The sequence below is a fragment of the Pelobates fuscus genome, chromosome 9, assembly GCF_036172605.1.
Source record: "Pelobates fuscus isolate aPelFus1 chromosome 9, aPelFus1.pri, whole genome shotgun sequence".
NCBI lineage: Eukaryota > Metazoa > Chordata > Amphibia > Anura > Pelobatidae > Pelobates > Pelobates fuscus.
Genome location: NC_086325.1, coordinates 76,682,677 through 76,697,088, shown reverse-complemented (window position 1 = coordinate 76,697,088; position 14,412 = coordinate 76,682,677). Strand labels below are relative to the sequence as shown.

Here is a 14,412-nt window from a genome sequence, read left to right as displayed (position 1 = left end):
AAGCTGGAATACTTTCATGGCAACCACAACTGGCCTTATATGCATGTCTCCATGCAAGGGGCACTCCCCACTTGACCTTGTGGGGGACTGCAGCACAAAGTCATAGACCAATGACAAAGGTGTTTAAATACATGACACTCCCATATACAAGCATACAATCCCTCCCCTCTGCCTGGGAGATAATTGGATCAGTAACTGTACTAATTCTTATCCAATTATCTCCAAGCACAGGAAAAACATATTTTTTTCAAAACACACCAAACGTACCCTAAAAATAAATAAAACCCCACAAATGTCACATCCCCTGATAGCCCCAAACTGGGTAACCAACATATCCAAAAATCACCAAGTTCAGTTCAGGGGTTCAGGAACTTCCTGGAAGTCATTTATTTGACCGACCGCAGGCATGGTCCCATGCTCAAAACAATTCCAGAGAATCAGGGCTTGCGGTCGGTCTAGTACGGTAGTTTGAAAATGAAGAAACTACTGAACAGAGTCAATAGTCTTACCCAGGGCCAGATTAAGAGCCCAGTGGGCCTGGTGCTGACAATTATGACGGGCCTAATTACAGAATCTTATCGACCAAAAACACAAAAACAGTCATACCTACCAATCGTCATGTATCTGGCGGAAGTGGCGCTGAAGGGAAACTCATAGGATGCAGCTATGAGAAGAAACACTCTATGCTAATCTCCCTCTAATTTATGCTTTCATCTTTCAAGTAAATCCATACCCCTAACAGTGAAGCAGGCAATCAATGGGTGGGGTAAAAGGGTGGGCCACTGACGCAAATTATGTAATCAGAACTGCAGAAAGAGGCGAACATGCCTTAAAAAGGGGGCAAGTCTGCCTAAAGATTTGGAAGGCCAACCTGGCATGAATGCATGTCAGGCTGCCTGCCAATCATGCAAGCTGGGCAACTAAGCACCCTGAGCGTGGCATAAAAGCGTCTAATGATGAGTTCACTCCACACTTTCTAAGGACTGTCCCCAGCACTCACTGGTCCATTCCTCTCCTAACCTCCTTACGAGCAGGCAGAAGCTCCTGGTATACAATCACGGACAGGGAAAAGCTGTATGAAGTGAGTGTAGAAGAATGGGAACATGAGAACATGTGGGAACATAGTGTTAGAGAGACTGAAGCAGCAAGATCATTTGCATTGTGCACAAAGTCAGCTTTACCTTAACTAATTTCATGGTCAGTCAGTTCACACAAGTTTTGTTCCCATACATCCCTCTAAAGTTTCCATACTTAAGCAAGAGTATGTGAAGGATAGTTAGTGTTGCCACCTTTCTTGGAAAAAAAATACCGGCCTTACTAATTTGCATAATTAATTATGTATGCTTGTAAATCACAAGGAGTGACCTGAGAGATAATTCGGTAAAATCACCCAAAAACTACTTACCGTATATACTCGAGTATAAGCCGACCCGAATATAAGCCGAGGCCCCTAATTTTATCCCAAAAAACTGGGAAAACTTATTGACTCGAGTATAAGACTAGGGTGGGAAATGCAGCAGCTACTGGTAAATTTCTAAATAAAATTAGATCCTAAAAAAATATATATTAATTGAATATTTATTTACAGTGTGTGTATAATGAATGCAGTGTGTGCGTATGTGTGTGTGTATGAGTGCAGCGTGTGTGTGCATGAATGCAGTGTGTGTGTGCATGAATGCAGTGTGTGTGTGCATGAATGCAGTGTGTGTGTGCATGAATGCAGTGTGTGAATGCAGTGTGTGCAGGGCCGGTGCAAGGATATTTGCCGCCGTAGGCAAAACATTTTTTGCCGCCCCCTCCCCCCCCATATGTCCTGACTTCCCCTCCTCCTCCCTCAGTGGTCCTTACCTCCCCACCCCCGTGTTCCTTCACTCCCCCCCCCCAGTGGTCCTGACTCACCCCTCCCCTAGTGGTCCTTACCCTCCCCTCCCCTAGTGGTCCTTACTTCCCCCTCCCCTCCCATAGTGGTCCTTATCCCACCCCCTCCCTCTCATAGTGGTCCTTATCCCACCCCCTCCCTCTCATAGTGGTCCTTATCCCCCTTCTCCCTCCCATAGTGTTCCTTATCCCCCCCCATCCCTCCCATAGTGGTCCATATACCCACCCCCTCCCTCCCATAGTGGTCCTTATCCCACCCCCTCCCATAGTGGTCCTTATACCCCCCCTCCCTCCCATAGTGGTCCTTATACCCCCCTCCCTCCAATAGTGGTCCTAATCCCCCCCCCTCCCTCCCATAGTGGTCCTAATCCCCCCCCCCCCTCCCTCCCATAGTGGTCCTTATCCCCCCCCTCCCTCCCATAGCGGTCCTTATACCCCCCTCCCTCCCCTAGTGGTCCTTACTTCCCCCTCCCCTCCCATAGTGGTCCTTATCCCACCCCCTCCCTCTCATAGTGGTCCTTATCCCACCCCCTCCCTCTCATAGTGGTCCTTATCCCCCTTCTCCCTCCCATAGTGTTCCTTATCCCCCCCCATCCCTCCCATAGTGGTCCATATACCCACCCCCTCCCTCCCATAGTGGTCCTTATCCCACCCCCTCCCATAGTGGTCCTTATACCCCCCCTCCCTCCCATAGTGGTCCTTATACCCCCCTCCCTCCAATAGTGGTCCTAATCCCCCCCCCCTCCCTCCCATAGTGGTCCTAATCCCCCCCCCCCTCCCTCCCATAGTGGTCCTTATCCCCCCCCTCCCTCCCATAGCGGTCCTTATACCCCCCTCCCTCCCATAGTGGTCCTTATACCCCTTTTTTTTATTATTATTAATTTTTTTTTTATATATTTTTTTTTTCGTCCCCCCTCCCTGCTTGATATATGGCAGGGAGGGGGGCTCTCCTTCCCTGGTGGTCCAGTGGCAGTTCAGTGGGGGGGAGAGGGGGGCTGGCAGAGCTGTACTTACCTTTCCTGCAGCTCCTGTCAGCTCTCTCCTCCTCCGCGCGGTCTGTGCAGCTCACTCTGTCAGCTCACAGTGTAAGTCTCGCGAGAGCCGCGGCTCTCGCGAGATTTACACTGGGAGCTGACCGAGGTGCTGAACGGACGGCGCAGAGGAGGAGAGAGCTGACAGGAGCTGCAGGAAAGGTAAGTACAGCTCTGCCAGCCCCCCTCTCCCCCCAGTCTGTATTATGGCAATGCAAATTGCCATAATACAGACTCTGACTCGAGTATAAGCCGAGTTGGGGTTTTTCAGCCCAAAAAATGGGCTGAAAAACTCGGCTTATACTCGAGTATATACGGTACATTTATTTTGCTGAATAAAAGAGGGATTGTTCCCGTGTCTTAGTGTCCCCTAGTCTCCTAGTCTTCCAGTAGGAGTGAAATTCGTCAATAAAATTAGATGTTCATAATAGATATTTAATTACAGGAATGGTAGCCTGATTGTGCTCCTATTCCCCACCAACACCAAAAGGTCCCCCAATGCCCTACACTAATGCCATGCCAACTTCATACTTTATTCCTCACCTCCTGTCCATGAGTGAGGGACATTGGGGACCCTTTTACAAAGTTCTATTATATAAAACTATTCCCCCCATGGTTCATCAATCATGCATGGGTAAAGAGCATAGGATGAATCATTTGGCTGCTTCCTCCACCTCCCCCACGCCCCATACGCTTCAGTATTCGACGGGAGCTTGGAGATGGTAGCCTACCACCTCTTATATTGACCTTCATATCCCATGGTGAGAAGAAATAGCACAAGCTACCATTTGCCAGGTTCCATTTGCCAGGTTCCTCTTTTAAACCATGAGATCTATACGGTAGTATTTAAAAGGTGTCCAAATGTTGTGAATGAACAAAATTGTTGTGAATGAACAAAATTTCCAAAGCAAAATTCAGAGGAACCATATTACTAATTTAGTGTAACAAAACTAAGATACAATGGAAGAAAAACCATGAATAGTTCTGGTGAGTCAATTTCTCTTTCTTAAATGCACACGTTTAATTAAAGTAATCTTGCTTATCCATTGTGTTCTGTAAATATGTGCATTAAAAATAACAAAATCAAAGTTTATTAAATAAGTCTGCATAAAATATCTGCCAATAAAACTGGACTTGGTGCCAGCAACATATCTTCTACAAGTTTAAACAGGCTTTTAATATTTGATGATCTTGGCTTTTACATAGCTCAGATAAATTAAATAATGTGCGAGGTGAGAAAGGATATGTCACTAACATATTTATAGCAAGGAGGCTTGCAATACAGAATGGATCAAATTCTCAATTGATGTATTTTAATAGGGATTACAGTTGGATACTGGATTTATCTAAACTAAAAACAAACCTATATTTAATAAAGCAATAAAAAAAACTACATTGATTGGTTCAGATTAGTAGATATACTAAGAATGATTAATAAAGCAATTATTCTGGTGGTTAATTCCATCATCCAGATTACCCCTTTAATATGCTGCTGTTCATGTGATAGGGCAAGTATTTGAACATTTTAAGGGTTTATTTGCTTAAGTGAAAAGTCAAAGTGAATTTAAAAGTGGAAAACTTCTGTATGTCAGTTTTGATTTTAGTTCAGCTACTTTGGCCTTAAAGTGTTACTCCAACCACCATCACCACTTCAGTGATTTGAAGTGGTCGTAGTGGTGGTGGTAGTAGTTGTTACGTGCATTGTTTCTATTTGAAACACTGCACATACAGAGATATTGTTAATTGTGTGCTGGAGGATAGTTGCAGCCCCAGCACATGCGACTTAGGCAGCCCAGAACACTGTTCCTATGAGAAGCCTGTGATTGGACCATGCACGGTCCCAGTGATGTCGGATGGGGGCACAGAAAAACAGTTCCAGGAGCTTCGTCAGGGGAAGGATTCAAGCAAAGTAAAACCTTTTCTTTGGATGTTTTACTGCAAATTGAGAGGGGGGGATGTACCCCATAGTGCTCAGTAGGGCATTTTTTGCCAGAAAGGTTCCACCTTTCAAAAGGGTTATAGTAACCCTTTTAACTTGAAATTCACTTTGAATTCTCACTCAAAGGGACAACTACAGCTTAACGTTGTTGTTCTACTGTCTATAGCATGTCCCTGCAGGCTTTTTAATGCAAACATTGCAATTTCAGAGAAAATGCACTCTTTACATTTCTGCCTAGGAACACCTCTAGAACACCTCTAGTGGCAGTCACTCCTTTTCAGCGTCTCCTCACCCTGCATGGAGGTGCTGAACATTCAGCATAGAGATACACTGATTCAATGCATCTCTATGAGGAGCAGCTGATTGGCGCAGCGCAGCATTTTTGCCGTGCATGCGCAATAGCCTCCCAATGCTTTTTTATGTGAAAGCATTGGATAGGATGAGATCATCAAGTTTGATGATCTCAAACAAGGAGGCGGATTGAGGGTGGGAACAGCCACAACAAGACCCACGTGGAGCTGGAAAATAAGGTGAGTAAAACAACTTTTTAACAGGAGACATGGGGGACCGGCTACCTAAACAGCTCTAATAGAACTACAGTGTCAGGAATACATGTTTGTATTCCTGACACTATAGTGTTCCTTTAAGTAAATAAACCCTTTACTATAATTAACTCAGGCCCAATATATGAGCAAAACTCATCACTTCAGATGGAGCCAATGCCACAGTAAAATACTCTAGCAACTGGGTGCACAAAGAATCTCCTGCAATCAGCAAAAGCTTTTTTCTTCAACTGACTGGAAGAGAAGCCCAGCAACAGTACATTGAAGCTTCACTTGATGTTGATATTAGACAGAGGCTCGGGGGGCGGAGCCAGGCAGCCAAACAGAGCGGACGCACGCTAGCTGAGCTCCGGGACAAAGCAGCCGAAAACGGGGGAATCTTGCCAGAATTTTTCCCGGAAAACCTCGCGGGATACCTCCTCCATCCACAATGGGTCGTAAGACCAAAAAATCCCGGGCAGATAAACCCACGGAAGGTAGGAACATCGAGGAATACCTCCGTCGGGCGCAGGGAGTCGTCGGATCCAAGATGGCCGCCGACACGGACGACTACTCTGACTCCTCTGAGGATATACTACAGAGCAGAGGCGCAGCAGACCTCCTACAGTCACTACAGCCCCTGCGGGCCACACAGAGCATGCAGTCAGCGCCAGTGACAGCGCATACGCTGAAAGAAATGCTCACCGATCTTCAAAGAACGCTACAGGCAGATATGGCCACAATCCGGACGGATCTCGCAGGCATGGCCGGACGGCTGACAACCGTGGAGATGGCATCAGAAACCCACTCAAAATCTATTGAAATACTAGAAGCAGAGGTGCAAACCTTAAAGAAGCAACAAACTGCTTTGGAACAACGCTTTGCGCAAACAGAAGATGCCAGGCGCCGCACTAACTTAAAGGTGCGCGGGCTCTCTGAAGACATACCAACCACGGAACTCCCGCACTTTATGAGAAGGCTGGTGGAGTCCCTCTTGCAACCCAGACAGGCCAAAAGCATCTCGTTTGAGGGGATATTTCGGATCCCGAAGCCTAAAGGGGCCCCGGAACAAGCATCTAGAGATGTGGTGGTACGCTTCCACTCCCTCAGGGACAAAACGCTGATACAAAACGCGCTGCGGGGCACTTCCCCCCATGTCTTTGAGAATATGCAGCTCTCATTTTATGCGGACCTCACAGGAGATACCATGCAGTGGAGGAAGTCATTGCAGCCCTTCACTAGCCAACTCAGAGCTCACGACATCACCTACCGTTGGAGGTCGCCGCGCATACTACAGATACTGCGGGGAGAAGTGGCCTACTCGGTGCAAACCTTGCAACAAGCGGCTGACCTCTTGAACACCCTGGGACTCCCAAACGACTCACTCCCGTTACCCGCAACGAAGAGGATTCCCACGATGCAGCACTCGAAGATACGGTCACAGGCTACGCAAGCGATGACATCCAAGGCCCACTCCTCTAATCCAGCAGTAGCCCCCACATGAAGCACAGAGACAACCTCCTAAGACTTGAACTGTTTAACCGTTACAGCACAGCCCTCCATTAGCAGCTGGCTTCCGGGTGCATGACACTCGGCTACCTGGTTCTATGTTTATGCTTATGTTCATGTTTAGTTTGGTTACCCTAACGAGCTCCCCAAGTTCTACTGAGCTTTTGTCTGCCTGGCATTTCGACTAAATGACGCTAGTTCACTACACGACTGCTCACAACCCCCCGCCTCTATACCACAATAACACCTGTGGGAAACGCTGGAGGCGTATTACTCCTTTGCGACTAAGGGCCCACCGCCACGCATCCCCGTATAGCCCGTGAGTATAATAATCTACCAAGAGCACTGGGACCCTACACATCGTCCACCGACACTATGATGTAATCACATTTTCGGGAAGACCCCACTAAATCCCATCCCACGTGATACCCACTAACTAGAACTGGTCTACTGTCCTCATAGCGGGGACCCCGGACCCGCAGACCAACGCACAGGCGACACAGTATCCCACTAATGGGGATTAAAACCCCGCTTACAGGCCATGGACCATACACAAGACGGAACACCCATATAAGATATCCACGATTTTTTTTTTTCTCCACACCTTAGACACCGCGGCACACCAGCCAGCCATCCACCTCATGCCATTCAAGCCTTGCTCCAACATGCTGGAGTCTTAACGCCTGACGAGACATACTATTAAAAATGTGCGACACATCAGGCCATTACCCAAAATGTATTTGTTTGCTTATGTATACGCTGTTGTGGCACCCTGAATCTGCAATGTACCTACCTGCACAACGTAAAATAAAGAATTTAAAAAAAAAATTAGACAGAGGCTCTTAATCTTTGACAAATTTTATACTTGGCATTAGCTTGGCAACTTCATTTTCAATCATAAAATTAGCTCAGTGACTCATTCTTCAATTGTAATATAATATTTTAACTATTTTAAAATACCTTCATTAAAGATAAACCCTAGCTAACCCTAGCTGGACCTGGCACCCTAGACCACTTCATTAAGCTGAAGTAGTCTGGGTGCCTATAGTGGTCCTTTAAAGTGCAGACATTAAGACGAGTAAGCTACTGTGACAAAGTTTCATCCATCCACCAACAGTGGCCTAACATATCTGCGATGCTACAACATTCTTGATGGAATATCTGCTACGATCCAATAATTACATATTCAAGAGGAACAGGTTGGTTGGTGTGTTAGGTAATTAATTCAATTATGTAATTAATTCAACTATGTAATTAAATCTCAAATAAGAGACACAAGAACAAGAAGTAAAAAGGCACATGCTCTAAAAACGAACTTGCCACCATATCCTCTTAATTTCTGATTCTCAGTAACAGTTCAATTTTGTAAGAAGTGCATGTGTAGGCTCTTTAATTGTAAAGTAATACAATCGGACTGTTAATGCAACACCCATCATATCCATAGTCTTCATATAAAATATAATTTATGTAAAGTTAGTGATGTATGGTCCTGTAAAATGTCCAGCAGTGAAGTAGCACTTGTGCTGTATGCTTTTGTGTACCTTTGTTGCATATGCCTGGAGTAAAACCACGTCATGATTTAGCAAATTACGTTCACTGTAATGAAAGAATACATAACTTAGCATATGGCCTATAAATCAGAGATCTCAAAGAACTGGCAAGTGGGCCAAACTGAAGTCCCCTAAGTACAGTACTGTGGCCCACAGGCCACCTGTACAAAGTAGAAAGGTATGAATGCTTCCTGGACACACCCTCTATGCCCTTGATTGCTGGTGGCCAGGGCTACAATTGAGCTGTGGTTCAGGAAGCTGGCTGACTATAACAGAATATCTCATCTACGTAAGTCAATCTCCCCATTTCTCATTCTCGTTCATCATTCTGATGACAGACAAGATGGACATGCAGTGACTGGATCCATGACTTGCAGAGGTACTGAGGGCAAGGTGTTACACACTGTGAGGCTATGATGCTAAGGGAGCAACCCTCCCTTATACACTGTGGGGTGAATGTGATACCTGGGGGCATTGAGAAACTCTGGGGAGATACCTGGGGAAAAGGGGATCCATGGGTGATGACTTAGATAGCTGGGGCATCGTGATAAGGGAGGTACCTGTGTGTATCTGTATGCGTGAGTGTGTGTATGTAGTGGCAACTCTGGGAACAATATATAGGGGGACATAAGATACCATAATCAAACTGGGTGGCATTAATAATGTTCACTTGGGAGGTTAACCTTATTGCTTTTATTCATATGAACAGATGCTATTGTGTGGGATGGGGTAGAAAATTACTCTTAAGATATATTGACTATATCATAAGTCTTTTGTTCCCACCTTGATCTCAAAGACAGCTATAAAAAATAAATGATTTTCACTATCAGGGTCAAATACTCAGTTTAAGTATATTTACAACTTCATGGTTTGCAGCAGTGTTGGATGCCGCTGCATTTCAGACAATCTATTTTCTCATGATGGAGAAAGTTTCAAATGGACACATGGTGGAAAGTTAGATGATGAATGTTGTACGGGTGTTAAAAGTGTGTTTTTCACTCAGGTGTTGTCTTTGATTGTTTGCTCCTTGCAATGTTGTGTTAAGCTGGGCATTGGGATCCTATATTGCAGGATATGATATTCTATTATTGCTTGGTTGTAGTAATTAGACGTCATTGTGATGAAGACACACAGAGTTTTTTGGATTTGGTTATTGCTGCTAAATGGGTTGATTAAATCTACAAAGTCTTTTTAGATGCTTTAAGTCATGAAAATGACTGGCCTAAATATAGTTCCATAACCTTGTTCCCTACTGTTTCCTTCACATATGCATACATCTGTAAATGTATCAATTATATGTCAATTTATTTAATATGAACCACCATCTTAGTTTCTATGCTTTTCTATGCGAGTTTTCATACTTACATAGGAGGTTCTTTTTCTGGCATAACAGCTTACATACACATTCTGGGACACTTTATTTTCCCAGGAGGCTCTAGTAAATCGACCTGAAAATATTTTAAAACGTGTCACCAATAAATGGTAGTTTTACACAATCTAGGAGATGGCACCCAGGGACAACAATGAGTTAAGGTGGCTATGGTTCTTAGAGTGCCACTTTTAACACAGATTGCCTTTCAAATAGTACAATGGCATGGAATTGATAGCTAGAATATGTAGACAGCAAAGGGTACAGTTTCTTCAATATATAACATCAGCCCTTATTTTGGATGCTTCCTCAAAGAGTAGTTAGAATGTATTTTACTCGGATTTGTAGCATAGGATTTACACAATAAAACTATCACTTTGAAAGTGAAGGTGCAAATCTTGCTTATTGTGACGTTAATGTTAATTAAACAAGAAAGAGACATCAGGGCCTTGATTTAATACTGTTGGATAATTTTAAAATTGATTTAATATTTTTGGATACATTTTAAAAAGATGTAATATTATGAAACATATTTTATTTTTTCAATATTTGATAGTTATTTATATATTATATGTGTTTATATATTTTAATAGTTGGAAAAATTATTTTAAAAGATCATCCAAAAATATTAAATCATTTGAAAAGCTTATCCAGTAATATTAAATCGAGGCCTATGTTGGCTGCATAAATAATAATTTCACCCCTTCAACAGGTCACGTTGCAGTGCTAATGTAGATTTTACACTTCCACATCATCAATTGCCATTTCATCCAATCAGTGGAGAGAGTGTCACGGCCCCAGCTCACTTCTCCACGTGGTCGCACCCGATCAGTGCGACCACGCTGACAGGTTTGAGGAATTACCTGTTCAGCAATGAGCCGGGAGCCGACCCGCTTGGGCATCCATCCCCTTCACACGTGGGATCCAAAATGGTGCCAACCACGAGGTCCCAGCCATTTGTAGCTCCGCCTTTAAAGTTCACGCGACTGTGCGTCGACACGCAAGTTGTGGGATCAGAGGCCAAGCCCTGACCAATCACAGCCCAAGGAGGGATATTTAAACCCCTGAATTTCCCTAGTTCATTGCCCTGTCGTGATTTCTGTTCCTGGTTCCCGAGAGTGCGTTTTCTTGTCCTTGTTATTGATATTCCCGGTATTCTGACCTTGGCTATTCCTGACTGTTCTGATCTCTGGTTTCCCTGACTAGGCTTTCTTATCAATCTTGTATATTTCTGGCTTCCTTGACCATTATCTGTCTTTCAACGTATTAATCCAGCCATTCTAAGGACCGGTTTACGTTCTGTCTATTTTCTGTTCTATGTAGATATTACATAGTTTGGCGTTTTGGATCACATTAGTTGTCGTGACAGAGAGTTAGCCTGTGCTCACAGCCCATCTCTGCTTTCCATGCTCTGTACCTCTTAAAATTACTGTATGCACCAACAATGTACATAAGAATTGCTCACGTATTGTATTGTAAGCAACAGTAACCAATGGTTAAAGAAAACATGAGTTACAATTAATTTCTCCTGAAGCAGCTATGGCTGAGCCTGGCAGTATAAATCAGTTTGCAACACATTACTTTGTTGATTTACCTATAGAGTATAGCCAAATCTGAGATTTGCCTCCATATCAACTGCTTTATACAACACTGAGGAAGATGGTTGCAAACTAACTGCAACACGACCTTGAGCGAAGAGATGCTTTTTGTGATATTTAAAGGGAAAACTGTGGGCCCGTTACAGTTCCAAAAGTACAAGTACAATCCCTTCAAATTGGGTGTTGTCATATTTTTTAGATCTTTGGAAATATATTAAAAACTTAAAGGACAAATAAAGTGCCAGGAAAACAAACTTGTTTTCCTGGCACTATAGGGTCATTAGGTACGCGCGTGTATTCAAACCGCCCATAGGAAAGTATTACTCAATGCATTCCTTTGGACGTCCAGCATCTTCTCAGTGTGATTGTCACAGTGAGAATCGCGGAAGCGCCTCTAGTGGCTGTCAGTGAGACAGCCAATAGAGGCTGGATTAACCCACAGTGAAACATAGCAGTTTCTCTGAAACTGTTATGTTTTCAGCTGCAGGGTTAAAACTAGAGGGAACTGGCACCCAGACCACTTCATTGAGCTGAATTGGTCTGGGTGCCTACAGTGGTCCTTTAACTTGATGGACCGACTCTAGTCTTTTTTAGTCAATATTACTCTGTAACTATGTTACAATGTAATGATAATGACTTACAAAATGAATTATTGCCCGAGCAAAACCTTTAGATAATGCAAAAACTTTAAACTATAGCAGATTCACTGAAAAAGTTCCACATTATTCCTCTCGGGTTTTATCCAGAAAATATGTAAAGGAACTAACATTAGCAAGGTATTTTACAAAACAACATACAGCAGGTGAGAAAAAAATGATAATATTATATTTACACTTACGATGACCCCTGGGTAGTATCCTCCAACTGTGACATTTTCCGTTCTGGTTGTGGCAGCCAGACCCACGGCAAAAATTAATATGGATACAATGAGAAGGGTAACGGTAACAAGAACGGAATTTCGTCTTCTTTTGTTAAATGAACCTGTAATAAAGTAGAATTGTTATTTAAACCAGTAAGATAAAAATAAAAACAAGTCACTGGCCATCAATGTTTTCCTACAGGCCAACTATTCTCTGTTCAGCAGCATCTAGCTGTCAATTTAATATTTTGCTCAGATTTACAAAAAGAAACATCCTCATTCAATGAGGTATACATATTAAACCAGTTCTGGCGCAATCCCTGTGGAAAACAATGGAACCATTTTGTTGATTACATTCAACACTGCAGTAATGATTATCTTCTGAATATTATCATAAAAGCAATATGAGCACTAGTACATCTCAACACTAAATGGATCCAATGTCTTAGAAAAAAAATAAAATGAAACATCAAGTCAACTTTCTTTTCTTTTCTTTTTTAAATACACACAAAAGAAGAAATTAAAAAATAATGAATCCTCTTCCTTTCCCACATTTATAAAGTGTGTTCTGCAAACACAATATTTGCCATTTAATGGCAATTTCTGCCTGTAACTTGCATCTTAATACTTCTGCAGAATGTGGGTTTTGTGCCACAAAATGCACTGTAGTTACCATACAGTTTGACTACGTACATTAGGAGGGGGCACCAGACCACTCCTGGCACCATAACCACTACAGCACGTTGTAGTGGTTATGTTGCTTGGATTTTTCCTGTAACGACTTTGGGAGAGATGCAATGTGCAAATAGCATGTACCATGTCAGCATGAGTTAGATTAATATTCAAGTTGTTGTTTTTTTTTAACCCCTTAAGGACACATGACGTGTGTGACACGTCATGATTCCCTTTTATTCCAGAAGTTTGGTCCTTAAGGGGTTAATGAAGTTTACCTCTGTACTAATAGATGATTGCAAGCTTTAAACAAATTCAAATCTCTATACAGATTAAAATTAAATAGTAAACAGGGCTATTTTCCAAACTCGATGATAAAATGTAAACATAATTTGTTTCAGGTTTCCAAACAAGTAGAAACCATGTAGTTACCTAAAATATTTTTGATTCATCGTGGCATGATACTAAAGATATTGAAAAAACCATGCTGTTGTTTTTTTTTTCTGAAAGTAAAACTCCAAGGACCTCCCACTGTAGTATTCATGGTGCCTTGAGTGCCCTGATTTCCTCCCAGGGTAATTTGTCAAATCATCTTAGAATGTTCCTGCTAGGCACCGGTGCATGCACCCCCATCTTGCAGGAGAAATAGGCAGCTCCACTGAGCTAAGCAGAGCCATGCCCATTGACTGGGATCATTCATTGAGTGAGGTCCTAAACCACTAGGGGATATTTAATTGTACTTTGCAAACTAGAGCTCAACATTGTTTACTCTGCCTTTTTGGAGGACCATAGCAGTTTCTGGCTGACCTTTTAATTATAAGCCAGTGCCTAGTTAACTTTTCCAGGTCAGTTTTCCAGGTTTTTCCTGGCAATTAAACTTGGCTTCTGTTATTTAGATTTGCTTGCCCCAAGGCTTACATTTCCTGTGGATTAGTTTTTTTGTATAACCAATAGATTTTGATACCTTCCTGGCTCCAGACATGCACCAGCTTCTCCAGCCAATTGCTGGCGAGATACCTACTAAAAGGCTGGGCTCTGTTGTATCCCTGGGCCCCAGTCCCTACCAAGATGGCCATGCTTCCAAGTACTGCATGCAAGTTACAAGGTGTAAGATCCCTTCAGCAGTCACTCACATGGGGCATGGGCCTTGACAGAGATGATTTACATAGCATCTATCCAGTGAATTATCCTGGTAACCTGCCTTATTTTTTATCTGGACTCTGTTGTACTCCTGCAATTTTTTACTGTGTGGATTCTGTTCTGTCCCAGGGGTTGTCCTGAATTCTAAAAATGGGTTAATGCCCTTAACCAAACTTTTTAACATTAAAAGATGATAGTAGGTAAGAAGATAACAAGGTCTATTAAATGGTCAATCCACGCATCACAACCACTACGGCCCACTGGTAAGGAGGCAGACCTCTTTGCAAAGGTTTGCCATTTATCTGGTACCTGCCGAGTGCCAAGC

General features: G+C 43.1%; 1 protein-coding gene across 2 annotated transcripts in view; it reads right to left on the bottom strand.

Moving 5' to 3' along the window:
* TMEM255A (transmembrane protein 255A) overlaps nucleotides 1-14,412 on the bottom strand; it is a 46,176-nt gene that overhangs the window by 13,385 nt on the left and 18,379 nt on the right. For both annotated transcript variants that reach the window (XM_063432097.1, XM_063432098.1), the window contains exon 2: nucleotides 12,255-12,397. In XM_063432097.1, coding sequence (XP_063288167.1) covers nucleotides 12,255-12,397 — 143 coding nt within the window. The remainder of the gene's footprint in view (nucleotides 1-12,254; nucleotides 12,398-14,412) is intronic.